Here is a 14,777-nt window from a genome sequence, read left to right as displayed (position 1 = left end):
GGGCTCCTCAGCCACTTAAAAACCCACCAATGAACCCCCTATGCAGATATCATCCTCGCATCGAGGGATAGCCAAAGAAGATTCTTATTGTTCTTGTCCCCCATGTGAACAGATAGTATTGTCTCATTATAAAAATATATTCCTAGAAACAAAAACTTAGTAAAAGCTTGTTAGGATTGCTTCTGTGCAAAACATGCCCATATAACCTCTTAAAAGCAAGGCTATCTGTAACACTCACACTTCACATTAGTCACTCTCAGAGCCTGACCTTCATCAGAGGTTGGTTGTCTCCAGTGGAGCTGAAAAGTTTTGGTTCTGTTGAGATCCAGATGAGGATTGTTTCTACCCCATCAGGAGCTTGAGACAAGGACCCCATTGTTCAAGGACTATATAAAACCTGCTCCCAAGAGTTTTCATCCAGATTTTTAAAGATATTTAGGCATTGTCTAACTGATTTAAGAGCCTAAATCTCATTTTCAGAATTGATTTAGGCACTTAGGAGCCTAAATCCCACTGACTGTCATTGGTTCCCATTGATTTTCATCTTCCTCCGCAGCTCATGGGTTGCAGTCATGGAGCAGCTGAAGAGACTTTTTGAACCCCCCTTACTTGCATTAGCTAGACCATTGTCAGAATTAGTCAATCCATAGCAGAGCTCATTTACACTAGAAGAAAGGCATTACTCACCTTTCAGGATCTGGCCCAAACTGACTTTCAGAATTATGGCCAAGATTTTCAAAATGTGATTTCTAAAGTAGGGTTCCTAAATCCACATTTAGGCACCTAAACAATTGATAATTAAAGTTAATGGGAGCTGCAGGTGCTCAGCAGTGCTGAAAATCAGGCCAAACTTTAGGCACACAGTTTTGAAAATCTCTGTGTCCTGCAATGTCATTAACTATGTTTAGTTACACTAAGAGGTATAAGTAATCATCACTGGGTTTCAATGTTTTCAAATATTTCATTTGCATAAAATGTAGTTAAATTACCTTAAATATGTACATTTAACAATGAAACAAAGAGATAGAAGGTGCACAATCTCAGTGTCTAAATCCAGTCATTAAAATGTTTATTTAGATATTTGTTTTATTCCTAATTTGTAATTAGTGCTGCACCTTTTCAACCTGAGCAGCTAGTCAAACTTCAGAGCCCTGTGACGTTCCAATTGAAAGTAGAAATTGATGGAGTCTAGTATTTTCTTTGATGCAATTTTATTATATACAAGGAATATACAAAGTTCTGCTTCTCCAAACACAGAGATGTGTTACCTTAGCTCAGTGGTTCACAACCTTTTTCCATTTGTGAATCCCTAAAAAATTTCAAATGGAAATCTTAGACATAGTCTGTTGGATCCCCAGAGGTCCGGGGACCACAGGTTGAGAACCTTAACTATCTCTTAGCTGTCTTAAATGAAGGATGCATTCATACATCAATTTGAATGAGGTTTTAACTCAATTAATAACAAGGTTTCATCCAGCTCATAACATTATTTATACAATAATCATTTTGCTGAGTATTTGTAAAGTATTAAATCGCAGTAAAGCATACAACACAGGGTACGTCTACACTACGGGATTATTCCGAATTTACATAAACCGGTTTAGTAAAACAGATTGTATAAAATCGATTGCGCGTGGCCACACTAAACACATTAAATCGGTGGTGTGCGTCCACGGTCCGAGGCTAGCGTCGATTTCGGGAGCGTTGCACTGTGGGTAGCTATCCCATAGCTATCCCATAGTTCCCGCAGCCTCCCCTGCCCCTTGGCATTTCCGGGTTGAGATCCCAGTGCCTGATGGGGCAAAAATCATTGTCGCGGGTGGTTCTGGGTACAGCCTCCCCCCTCCCTCCTTGAAAACAGCAGACAACCGTTTCGCGCCTTTTTTGCTTGGTGAACTGTGCAGACGCCATAACACAGCAAGCATGGACCCTGCTCAGCTCAATACGGCAATCGTGGATGTTTTAAACACCTCGTGCACTCTCGTGCAGTATATGCTGAACCAGGACCTTCAAACCGAGTCGAGGAGGAGGCGGATACGGCAGCGCGGCGATGACAGTGATGAGGACGTAGACACAGAATTCTCTCAAACTGCGGGCCCCCGCGCTTTGGAGATCCTGATGGTAATGGGGCAGATTCTATCCATTGAACGCCGATTTTGGGCCCGGGAAACAAGCACTGACTGGTGGGACCGCATTGTGTTGCAGGTGTGGGACGATTCCCAGTGGCTGCGAAACTTTCGCATGCGTAAGGGCACTTTCATGGAACTTTGTGATTTGCTTGCCCCTGCCCTGAAACGCCATAATACCAAGATGAGAGCAGCCCTCACAGTAGAGAAGCGAGTGGCGATAGCCCTGTGGAAGCTTGCAACGCCAGACAGCTACCGGTCAGTCGGGAATCAATTTGGAGTTGGAAAATCTACTGTGGGGGCTGCTGTGATGCAAGTAGCCAAAGCAATCACTAAGCTGCTGCTACGAAAGGTTGTGACTCTGGGAAACGTGCAGGCCATAGTGGATGGCTTTGCTGCAATGGGATTCCCTAACTGTGGTGGGGCGATAGATGGAACCCATATCCCTATCTTGGCACTGCAGCGCCAGGGCACCCAGTACGTAAACCGGAAGGGGTACTTTTCAATGGTGCTGCAAGCACTGGTGGATCACAAGGGACGTTTCACAAACATCCACGTGGGATGGCCAGGGAGGGTTCATGACGCTCGCGTATTCAGAAGCACTACTCTGTTTAAACGGCTGCAGCAAGGGAATTACTTCCCAGACCAGAAAATAACAGTTGGGGATGTTGAAATGCCTGTCGTTATCCTGGGGGACCCAGCCTACCCCTTGATGCCATGGCTCATGAAGCCATACACAGGCAGCCTGGACAGTGGTCAGGATCTGTTCAATTACAGGCTGAGCAAGTGCAGAATGGTGGTGGAATGTGCATTTGGCCGTTTAAAGGCGCGCTGGCGCACATTACTGACTCGCTCAGACCTCAGCCAAACCAATGTCCCCTATGTTATTGCTGCTTGCTGTATTCTCCACAATCTCTGTGAGAGTAAGGGGGAGACCTTTATGGCGGGGTGGGAGGCTGAGGCAAATCACCTGGCCGCTGATTACGTGCAGCCAGACACCAGGGAGATTAGAAGAGCACACCAGGAAGTGGTGCGCATCAGAGAAGCTTTGAAAACGAGCTTCATCAATGGCCAGGGTACAGTGTGACTGCTGTGTTTGTTGATGAACACCCAACCCCCCTTGATTGACTCATTCCCTTTAAGCAACTCACCCTCCCCCTTCGAGTACAGCTTACTTATGCAGATAAAGTCACTCTCATTTAAAAATCATATATTCTTTATTAATTCATTATAAAAAGAGGGAGAGAAGTAAGGGTGTGGTTTGGGAGGAGGCTAGGAAGGATGGAGAAGGCCATTAAAAAAATTTCACATTAACGACAGCCTTCTGGTTGGGCTGTCCATGGGGGTGGAGTGGGCGGGTGCACGGAGCCTCCCCCCACGCGTTCTTACATGTCTGGGTGAGGAGGATGTGGAACATGGTGAGGGTTGAGTGTGGTGATACAGGGGCTGCAGCGGCACTCTGTGATCCTGCTGCCGTTCCTGAAGCTCCACCAGACGCCGGAGCATGTCAGTTTGATCACGCAGCAGCCCCAGAGTTGCATCCCGCCACCGCTGATTTTCCTGCCGGTCTTCCTGCCGCCACCTCTCATCTCGGGTGTCCCTCCTGTCCTCACATTCACTGGCCTCTTTCCTGTAATTTGATACCACGTCCTTCCACTCATTCAGATGAGCTCTTTCATTGCGTGTAACTTCCATAATATCCGAGAACATTTCATCTCGCGTCTTCTTTTTCCTCCGCCTTATCTGTGCTAGCCTTTGGGATGGAGGAGGGACGCTTGAAAAATTTCCAGCTGCATGAGGGAGAGAAATATTTAAAAAGATACATTTTACAGAACAATGGTTATACTCTTTCACAGTGAACAGCACTATTCACCTTACATAGCCCATGTGATTTCCCTACAAGGTCGCATTTTTCATCTTAATACTGAGTGCCTGCAGCTCTGGAGTTACAGATCTCACAGACACAGGTCCGGGCATCAGAATTCAGCTTGCATGCGGCCATGGTAAGCCACTGTCTTTCGGCGTCTGTAGTGATTTACCCCTCCCCCCAACGCATGGCTAATACCACGCTAGCTCCCTGCTAATCAACACCCTTCCCACCCCCTGCCCCCCACCCACTGCGTGGCTGGTAGCTTGGGGAAGCCCCGCTGACCAAACACAAAAAAGATCATCGGCATTTCACTCCTCCCCTCCCCCCGCTTGGCTACGTGCAGGAAAGGATTTTTTTTAAGCTGCTGCAGTCCACGAACCCAGTAGGAAAATGGCCATCCACCTTACTTAAATTCCTGATTTTTAACCAGGTTATCCTGAACGATATCACTTTGCTGAGGATAACACAGCGAGATAAAGAGCGGATGCTTCTTGAATGCTAGCAATCACCGGGACCATACGCTGCTATGCTTTGCCATGCAATGATACTGGACTACTTGCTACATGCATGGCGTGGTAAAGTGTCCTACCATGGTGGGCGGAACAAGGCTGCCTTGCCCAGAAACCTTCTGCAAAGGATTCTGGAGTACCTACAGGAGCGCTTCATCGAGATGTCCCTGGAGAATTTCCTCTCAATCCCCGGACATGTTAACAAACTTTTCTAAGTAACTATACTGTCTGCGAATGCATCCCAAGTCCTCAGGGCAAATCAATCATTAAGAAACGCTTGCTTAAAAAACAATGTTTGCTATTTACAAAGGTACACTCACCAGAGCTCCCTTCCATGGCGTCATTGTCTGGGATAGTGGCTTGTGAGGGCTGGGAGGAGGGTAATTCCGTCAGGGTGATAAAAAGCTCCTGGCTGCTGGGGCTCACGGAGTGCTGTGTGCTCTCTGCTAGGTCTTCCTCCTCTTCTTCATCTTCATCTTCCCCATCTGCATAATCCTCAGCCATGGCAGAGATTACAACCCCCACCTCGGAATCCACGGTCAGGGGTGGGGTACTTGTGGCGCAGCCCCCTAAAATTGCATGCAGCTCAGCATAGAAGCGGCATGTTTTTCGACCTGCCCCGGACCTTCCGATTGCTTCTTTGGTTTTCTGGTAGGCTTGTCTGAGCTCCTTAACTTTCACTCTGCACTGCACTGAGTCCCTGCTGTGGCCTTTATCCGTCATAGCCTTAGAAATTCTTTCAAATACTTTTTCATTTCGTCTTTTGGAACGCAGTTCTGTTAGCACTGAATCCTCTCCCCATATAGCGATCAGATCCAGTACCTCCCGTGCAGTCCATGCTGGGGCTCTTTTTCGATTCTCAGGAGACTGCATTGTTACCTGTGCAGATGAACTGTGCGTGGTCACCTGTGCTGATGAGCTCTCCACGCTGGGGAAGCAGGAAATGAATTTCAAAAGTTCGCGGGGCTTTTCCTGTCTACCTGGCCAGTGCATCCGAGTTCAGAATGCTGTCCAGAGTGGTCAGTGGTGCACTGTGGGATACTGCCCGGAGGCCAATACCGTCGATTTGCGGCCACACTAACCCTATTCCGATATGTTAATCCCGATATTAGCGCTACTCCTCTCGTCGGGGAGGAGTACAGAAACCGATTTAAAGAGCCATTAAAATCGATATAAGGTGCCTCCTAGTGTGGACGGGTGCGGCGTTAAATCGGTTTTATGCTCCTAAAACCGATTTAAACGCCTAGTGTAGACCAGGCTACAGACAGACCCCGGTCCTCAGGAGCTAAGTGCATGAGTCTCTACTGCATAAGCTAAAAGCTAACTGACTATTAGCTAAGGCTGTAGAGCAGACTCAATCTCTTTCTCTCTCTCTCTAAGTGGTCTTTGTGCCACTAGATGGGACAGAACACTGCACCCGGGAGATGTGTGGCTTACATACATATGCAAAAAAGAACAAACATCAGACCGCTTTTTATGTTTTGCTTTTTCTTAGAGAGCGTTAGCCTTATTTCCTTGGCAGTTTAATTAGTCAATATCCTGCTTAATCAAGAATCAATTAATGGTTTTATTAACAGCTAGAATCTGTTTTGACACTGATAAATAAAACATATCACAATCTGTAAAATGCAAAAGTAATTTTTCTGCATTTTACAGTTTTTGTAATTTGTTTTGCCTTTGTATGTGGTGGTAATCAATAGAACGTATATTTTATTTATTGGCATTTCTATAGACCTCATCACAGTAGTATTTCAGCATCTTATAAATAATGAATGAAACATCACAACTCCTTATGATGAAATATATTATTATATAGGTGGGGAAAAGGAGGCACACAGCGATTAAGTGGTTTACCCAGGTTACATAATGAGTCTGTGGTAATACTGGGAATATTATTTAGCACTCCTGAGTCTCCATCATGTACCTTAGCCACAAGACCATCCTTCCTTCAAGGGTAAGGATAATTTGGCAATGGTTGTCTTATTTATACAGAATTCTGTAAGGTATATGTTATACTTGGTTTTATTGGATTACTAATTATGGAAGTCTTTACCACTAATGCTTCAGAAAATGCTTTGAAAAACTTTGGTTTGAAGCAGTTATTCATATGTGTATTGTTTACCCATTTTTACTAATGGCTTTGCATGACATCAGGATCTTTGCTTAGAGGGTCATCTATTCCTGCTGTCCATGAGATCTAAGATCTCCTGCATGGTTTCTCTAGATTTTTCTATGTTCACTAGACCTTACATTTTTATTTTTAAAATGAAATTACTAATCCTCTCTGACAGTAAAGATACATCTTCACAATGCATATCAATGCATTGCTGTCATTTTGTATCAGTCTGCCCTCAGATATGCATGTGCAACTCTCATTGAAGTCAGTGGGACTTTCAGATAAATATTGTATCTTTTTACAGAGGACAGAGTGGCCCAGTGTAGACAGTATTTATTAGCAGTCAGGAAATCTGAGTTCTCTTCCTGGTACAAACATTGATTCTCTGTGTGACCTTCAGCACTGAAATTCTCTATACCTCAGTTTTCCCATGTGTAAACAGTGGTGATCATGTTATTTATCCACCTTTGTCAAGTGTTTTGAGATATCATTATAGGCTCTTTGGTGCAGGAACTGTCATTGCGTTGTTTGTTTGTACAGTGCCTAGCACGTGATCCATGATTGGGGGCCCTAGGTGCTGTCATAATACAAATAATAAATAATAGTCTGTGGATGAAAAGTGTTGAGTAAGTGCTAAGTCATTATATTACTACAGCCAATCAGACAGAAACTGAAAAGGAGAAGTTTGAATTTCTTGTATTCACCTCAGTAGAAATGCTTGGGGGGGGGGGAGCATGGAGAGGTCACCATTTTGCTACTGATATCATACCAGAAACATTTAGGAATTGAATCTATCATCACTTGTATTGCATTGCAAATGGATGTGGCACTACAGTAAAATAGACTCAATAGAGTCCCTGGTCCAAACAACTTATTCTAAAAGCACAACTTGTTACAACAAAGACAGAGGGCCTTATTCCATTCTTACATACATCAGCATAAACTGGGAATAACTACCCTCATGTCAGTGGAATTCAGTATAAAATTGGTGTACACGAGAACAGAATCAGACCCAGAATGAGATGTAATGCTATAGTGTTAGCGGAACAGGTAGGCCTTCTGGAGATTTTTGGAGGAAGAGGGGTTCTCAGTGCAGTTGAATGCTATAGTCATGACATTTATTGGAAAGGTTTTCAATAGGTCTGTAGAAACTATTAAATACTCTTAATCTTGAAAATGGAGATATTTGTTGCTGTTCTTAGAAGTGAGAGTAAAATGGTGTTTACATGTTATCATATTAAAAAAAACACCCTGTTTCTGTGGAGTGGTTTGTGGGACTTTAGTAAAATTTTGCCCCATCATCAGCAAATTCAGTTCTGCTTAATAAACTAATAAATATGTTTGAATGTCCTTCCTTGTGTCTTACAATAACTGATGCTGAAATATGAATGGTGCTAAATAAAAATAACTATCTGCACATTCATTCCCTGCAGATGTTCCTAATAATGATATGAAAGGTAATATTATAAAATATGAATAATATTTCTTAAAATAAGCCTATGTATCACTGATAATAAAAACATACATACAGAGAGAGAATGTAGTAAAAAGAGATGCATAAATGTAATTAAAATATATATTTTCTATCTAGGGTGCTCTGTTGTTCACCCAGGATCCAATCCCAATTCCTTTTGTAGTCAATGGCAGTTTTGCATTAATTTTAATGGGGGTAGCTAATGGTAGGCTAGAGTGAACATCCATATGAGGAAAAGGGAAGATGCTTGTGTCACTTCTAGAGTTGACAGTGTATGTGACATTTTCAAAAAACTAAGCCATTTTGTAAGGCAGCTCTTTAAATTCATTTGTACCACTTTAACAGCATGATGACCTGCCACACTGTTCATGAATAGAGAATCCTGTGCTATCTGATTTTCACTTTAAAGTAATTAACTCTGGGAAGTATATGCCAACCTCCATCTCAAAAACACATGCTAGCTGCTCCACCTCTCTCTGTCAGTTTTGCACTGCTTCTGGTCAATTTGCTATTAAGGTGTGATACAAAACTGAAAGGGAAAATGCTGGGGCATAGACATAGGAGGAAGCTTGTCAGAGATTTGGCAGTTTAAATGCCAGAAGGCTTGCATAGGGTGTGATTTTTCTGTTCATATGTAGTGTGGTTCAGAAATTTCAGTTAACACAATACGTTTGGCAATAAACACATGGTGTCTATGTTGAATTTTTTTTATCAGTTTGTTTAATGACTGATTTGAAAAATACAAGAGAACTAACAAAAGTATATTTTCTTTCAGATGGGAGATGAAAGAAGATGGAGCTCTGGAAGAGGAAGAAAAAGCTATGGTGGAACACCTAAAAGAAGTTTATTCCATACAGACCCCTCTTGCCTCAGAAGATAAAGAAGAACTGTCACCTTGAAAAGAGTTTGTGTAGCACTTTCTGCTGAATTAAACATTATTACAATAATTGTTTAGTGATAACTGGAAAAAAATCCCTCTTATGCATACATTAAATGACTAGAAAACTGGGGAACTTGTATCTTGATGCGTAGCAGTTAGAAATGAAAGGATGTTGCTTTATTATTGCCTAGTCACCCCCCTTAAAACAGCAACTGTTACGTGTGAGGTAGACAAGAATAACGTGAAAATGCTGTTACACAGCAGGACATACCTTGGTGCAGTGGAGACAAGAAGCTGAAGGCCAGTTGAGAAACTGTTTTAAAAGCATAAACACCACAGCATTATAAATAATACTACTTTGGACATTTTCCAGCCTGAGTTTGCCAGTATATTACAGATGCCATGTGGGGGTCCAAATGTATCTAACCCTATGTGGGTTAGACGATAGAGGTCAGAGCTCAGGAACCTCTTCCCTAGTTCCATCCAAATTCAGCCTTATGAAGGACTGCTCAGGTTAGTGGTGATAGGCTCCCCAAAGAAGGGGAAGATTCCCAAGGCTATGCCATGGACCTGGCCTCTCACCTCAGCACCCAACTTTTTGTGTGGAGTGCAGTGGATACATGCTGTCCCTTTTGAGTGACTGTAGCAGAGGCTGCTTTAGTGGGTGCTTCCACAAAGAAATTGTGCCTTTCTCAGGCATGCTGCTCCCACTGAGGTGGAGTGTCTCCTCATCCACCATGCCATGGGGCTTAGACTTAAAAGCACATTGCTCCCAACATCTTTAAAGTTAAAAATGCTTTAACATGCTTTAAAAAGCTTTAAAATGCATGCTTTTATTGAAAACAAAACAGTTCAAGTGCAGACAATGCTCCAAGAGGGAGGGATAACTCAGTGGTTTGAGCATTGGCCTGTTAAACCCAGGGTTGTGAGTTCAATCCTTGAGGAGGCCACTTAGGGATCTGGGGCAAAAATTGGTCCTGCTAGTGAAGGCAGGGGGCTGGACTCGATGACCTTTCAAGGTCCCTTCCAGATCTAGAAGATTGGTATATCTCCAATTATTACCTTTTAAGAACCATCTTAACAGTGAACTGAGAAATGAAAAATCTATTTTTCCATCCACTGCTTCTTTCTAATGTAAGTATAGTTAAGTCCTATTTTCAATGATAACCCCTGTACAGCTGTGTTATCTGATATTCATATCTGTCACAGTCAAAATTTGTATTTTCATCTGAAATTCTCCTTCAACAAAACCAGTTTTTTAAAGCTTTTTAGATGTCCCTGCTGCTGTTGTTTGTTGGCTGCAAGGAAGAGCTCATGAACGTTCCTCTATTGTAAAAAAGTCAGACTTTTTATATATTTACTTTTTTGCATTGGAAGCATGGAGTTCTTGTTTCCCTTACTTTGCTGGAGGATACTGACAAGAGCTTAGTAGGGCTGTGACCTGAGCTGTAGCTCTCCCTGCTCTGTTTCCTAGGCAGGGGGAGCTGGTTCTTACAATCAGCACACAATGGGTCTGAATCTCCTCTCATAGGAGTTTTTTTTATTGGTATAACTCCATTCAGTTGAACGGAATTACTCCTGATTTACAGTGATATAAACAAATGGAGAGTTGGACCCAGTGTGACCTCTCTTTTCCAAAGGACCTTGGTAAGATCACTTTAAGACCTAAATAGTGATGCTGCATGAGACGCTAATCTAATCCAATCTCCCCTGACTGGTCATTTTTCTAATGTAGATCAGACATTAGACGATTTCAAATGATATCTGCATCTCATAGTCTTCCAAAGATCTTCCCTGGGTCCACTAGCAAAGAGAGGGAAATGAGGCACTGATATTTCTAAAGTGTTAAAAACAGGCACGGCTCCAGGCACCAGCACACCAAGCACGTGCCTGGGACGGCAAGCCATGGGGGGCGCTCTGCCAGTCGCCGCGAGGGCAGCAGGCAGGTTGCCTTCAACAGCCTGCCTGCGGAGGGTCCGCTGGTCCTGCAGCTTTGGCGGACCTCCCGCAGGTGTGCCGCCGAATCTGCAGGACCGGGGACCTCCCGCAGGCAAGCCGCCGAAGGCAGCCTGCCTGTCGTGCTTCGGGCGGCAGAATACCTAGAGCTGCTCCTGGTTAAAAATAAAAATGAAAAAGTAGTCGTTTTTAACCTTGAGACAGTCATTATACATCATAAAGAAGTGCTGGAGAGTAAAAACAATTTTCCCCTGCTTTGGATTTCACTTCTAAAACCACAGCTAAGCTTTTAAAGCTTGAAACATGGATAGCAGGATTCCCTAAAATGGTAGATGCAATTTGCTGGCAAATGAGGCATACATGCTCCTAGCCATATTAATAATATGTCAAGTGGGTGGAGGTCAATCAGCATACTTGGATTAGTCTGTCCTATTCTGTCAAAATTTATTTTACTGTGTAGAATATCTAATTAATTTGTTAGTGTATAGTCAGACAAAATAAGGGCTTGTCTACACAGGGAAATTGACTGAAATAGCTATTCCATAATAGCTCCCCATGTGATGCTTTCATTCTAGAATAAGAGTGCCTTTTTCTGATAAACTTTGGAAGTTGATTAAGATAAACAGGAAAAAGGCACTCCTATTCCCGAGTAAGAGTGTCCACATGGGGAGTTACTCTGGAGTAGGTATAATGCTTTAAATTTACACCCTTCCTTATTCCAAAATAAATGTGTGGGCAAGCCTTAAGAAATATCATTCTCAGTACCTCCCTGCAAAAGTTTACTTAATAGCAACCCAGTGGAAAACTCTGGGATAGTTACATCTTCCATAATAGGTATATATATATATTTTTAATCTTTACAAAGTAAAGCTAAAGAGACGGAATCTGCAGTCTGAATAAAGTCTGAAAATGTTCACAATATCTTACTCAGATGTTTTTCTTATACAAATCTACTCTGTCCTTATAAACCTAAGAGTCCAAACTAATTCATATTTGAAGCTGAAGTTTTCCCTAAATCATTAGTGAGGAATGCAGGTATAGTCCATATGAAGTGCTTCTTCTCACAGACTCTCAAGATGTAATGGGGGGAAAAGCAACAAAGGAAAATATCTTGTACTGAGCAGGCACTTTTGCAACATTCTGTGTTTGTTGAGTGGAATTAAGTCTGAATAAGAGCAATGGAGGTTTATAATGATGATTGCTAAATGGGATACCATTGATTTGTCAGAAAGACTGTTTATTTTATACTTAATGCATTTCTTGAAGGAGAGCAAGGATGGGAAGAGAGATAGCTCAGGGTATGTCTACACTACAAGACTATTTCGAATCAACTTAATTCGAATTTGTGGAATCGACCTTATGAAGTCGAAGTTGTGTATCCACACTAAATACACTAGTTCGACTGTGTGAGTCCACAGTAACGGGGCCAGCGTCGACTTTGGAAGCGGTGCACTGTGGGAAGCTATCCCACAGTTCCCGCACTCCCCGCTGCCCATTGGAATTCTGGGATTTCCCCCCAATGCATGCTGGGGGGAAAAATGTGTCGAGGGTGGTTTTGGGTAACTGTCATCACTGAACCGTCAATCACGCCCTCCCTCCCTCCCTGAAAGTGCCTGTGGGCAATCTGTTCGTGCACTTTTCTGCTCAGTGACAGCGCGGGCGCCACAGCACTTTGAGCACGGATCCCGCTGCAGTTATGGCCGTTGTCAACTCCTCGCACCTTATCGTCCACCTCTTCCACAGTCAGCTGCTGAGAAATAGGGCTACTTTTCAATGGTGCTGCGAGCACTGGTGGACCATGGGGGACGTTTTACCAACATCAACGTCGGGTGGCCAGGCAAAGTTCATGACGTGCGTGTTTTCAGGAACTGTGGTCTGTTTAGACGCCTGCAGGAAGGTAGTTTCTTCCCGGACCACAAAATAAGTCTTGGGGATGTGCAGATGCCTATAGTGATCGTCGGGGACCCAGCCTACCCGCTAATGCCCTGGCTCGTGAAGCTCTGTGCAGGCGCCTTGCACAGCGACAAGGAACTCTTCAAGTACCAGCGAGCAGTGAGCAGCGTGACCTGTGACTGTTCAGTTTCTTTACAGAGAAGCTGAACCTGCCCCTGTTTCTTTACCAAGTGACTGTTGACTAGCATCTGCAGTTACATACCCCGCCCACCCCGCTTCCCCAACTTCCAACACACGTTTAAAAATAAAATACATGTTCCACTGTAACTTTACAAAGGTTTCTTTATTGATGACTTTGCGTTACAGGGTTGAAACTGGGACACGGACTGTGCTGGGTAGGGTGTGCGGTGATGTAAAGACCGCCTGTAAACTCGAGGAATGACAGGCTCCTGCTCCTAGAGCGGTCCGCAGTGCCGGACTGGATGTCTCAACGGAGCCTGCCATCCCTCCTTTTTGGGACTCTGTGTGCGGGGACTATGTGGCCTTTTGGCGGGGGAGGACGGATACAGATTCCTCTGCTGCGTGGCTCTGTGGTCCAGGACAGGGACCGTTGCATGAGATCTGTAACCCCCCTCCCCCGCTACAAAGTCACGTACCCCCCCAACCCACACAGAACCTGCAAACCACCTCCCATACCGACCAGGGTGCATACTGACTGCAGTGTGTGTGTGACCTGCTGCTGATCCTGCCCCCGTGTCTGTACCCTGGTAAAGGTGATTGTCCTGTCAAATTACCAACCCCCTTCTCCCCCTTCAAACACAGTCTCCTCTAAAAGAACATGACGGAAACAGTAATTAACAGAAAAGTATTTTTTATTATCAACTAGACAGTTAGGGGATGAAACTGGGATGGGGGCTTGGGTGAGGCGGGAAGGAAAGGACTTCTCAAAATTTAGGGTATGAGAGCTTTTCGGTACTTGAGCACTCTGCTGGGGTGCAGTGACAGTTTACACGGCCTCTGGCGCCACTCCTTCTGGTTATTTTGGGTGAGGGGGGTATGGGACTTTGTGGCGGGGGAGGGCGGTTGCAGATACACTGCAGGGGGGCTCTGTCCTCCTGCCTGAGGTCCTGCAGAACATGCACAAGGCGCAGGAGCATGTCCATTCGCTCCCTCATTAGTCCAAGCAGCGTTTGAGTCGCCTGCTTGTCTTCCTCACGCCACCTCTCCTCCCGTTCGCTGTGTGAGCGCTGGTACAGAGAGATGGTCTCCCTCCACTGGCTCTGCTGGTCCGCTTTGTCTCGGGAGCACCCCATAAGTTCAGCGAACATCTCGTCCCGTGTCTTTTTCTTTCGCCGCCTAATCTTTGCCAGCCTCTGTGAGGGGGATGCTGTGGCAGGTCTGGAGACAGTAGAAGCTGTATGATGGGAAAAAGGGAGTGAATTCCTTGCAAAGATAAATTTTTGCGAACAATGAACACAGTCTAGTCTGTCTCTGTGAATTCTGGGTTGAGATCCCAGTGCCTGATGGGGCAAAAACCATTTTCGCGGGTGGTTCTGGGTAAATGTCGTCAGTCATCCCTTCCTCCGGGAAAGCTACAGCAGACAATCATTTCAAGCCTGTTTTCCCTGGATTGCCCTGGCAGACGCCACAGCATGTAAACCATGGAGCCTGTTTTGCCTTTTGTGCCTGTCACCCTATGTGTACTAGATGCCGCTGACAGAGGTGGTCCAGCAGCGCTACACAGCAGCATGCTTTTGCTTTTGCATGACAGCAGAGATGGTTACCAGCCATACAGTACCATCTACCATACCATAAACTGGTAATACGATGGGCATGGTTACCAGTCCTTTTGCACTGCACCATTTGCTGCTGTCATAAGTGCCCCTGGCTGCTCTTAGCCAGGGGCGCAAAAGCCAAAATTGGGAATGACTTTCTGGGTCAATCCCTCCTTTT

At 44.4% G+C, this 14,777-nt stretch overlaps 1 protein-coding gene and 1 long non-coding RNA gene across 10 annotated transcripts in view; one reads left to right on the top strand and one right to left on the bottom strand.

Moving 5' to 3' along the window:
* KIAA0825 (KIAA0825 ortholog) overlaps positions 1-10,947 on the top strand; it is a 429,759-nt gene extending 418,812 nt beyond the window's left edge. For 8 of the 9 annotated variants that reach the window (XM_045022167.1, XM_045022174.1, XM_045022166.1 and 5 more), the window contains one exon: positions 8,871-10,947. In XM_045022167.1, the coding sequence (XP_044878102.1) occupies positions 8,871-8,994 (124 nt within the window). In that variant the 3' untranslated portion in view covers positions 8,995-10,947. The remainder of the gene's footprint in view (positions 1-8,870) is intronic. The other variant, XR_006580635.1, reaches the window with a different exon arrangement.
* LOC123373270 overlaps positions 1-14,777 on the bottom strand; it is a 50,209-nt gene that overhangs the window by 22,061 nt on the left and 13,371 nt on the right. The gene's annotated exons all lie outside the window — the stretch shown is intronic.

This window comes from Mauremys mutica, chromosome 6 (assembly GCF_020497125.1).
Source record: "Mauremys mutica isolate MM-2020 ecotype Southern chromosome 6, ASM2049712v1, whole genome shotgun sequence".
Classification (NCBI taxonomy): domain Eukaryota; kingdom Metazoa; phylum Chordata; order Testudines; family Geoemydidae; genus Mauremys; species Mauremys mutica.
Note: the sequence above shows the minus strand (reverse complement) of the source record. Positions and strands in the feature narration are given on the sequence as shown.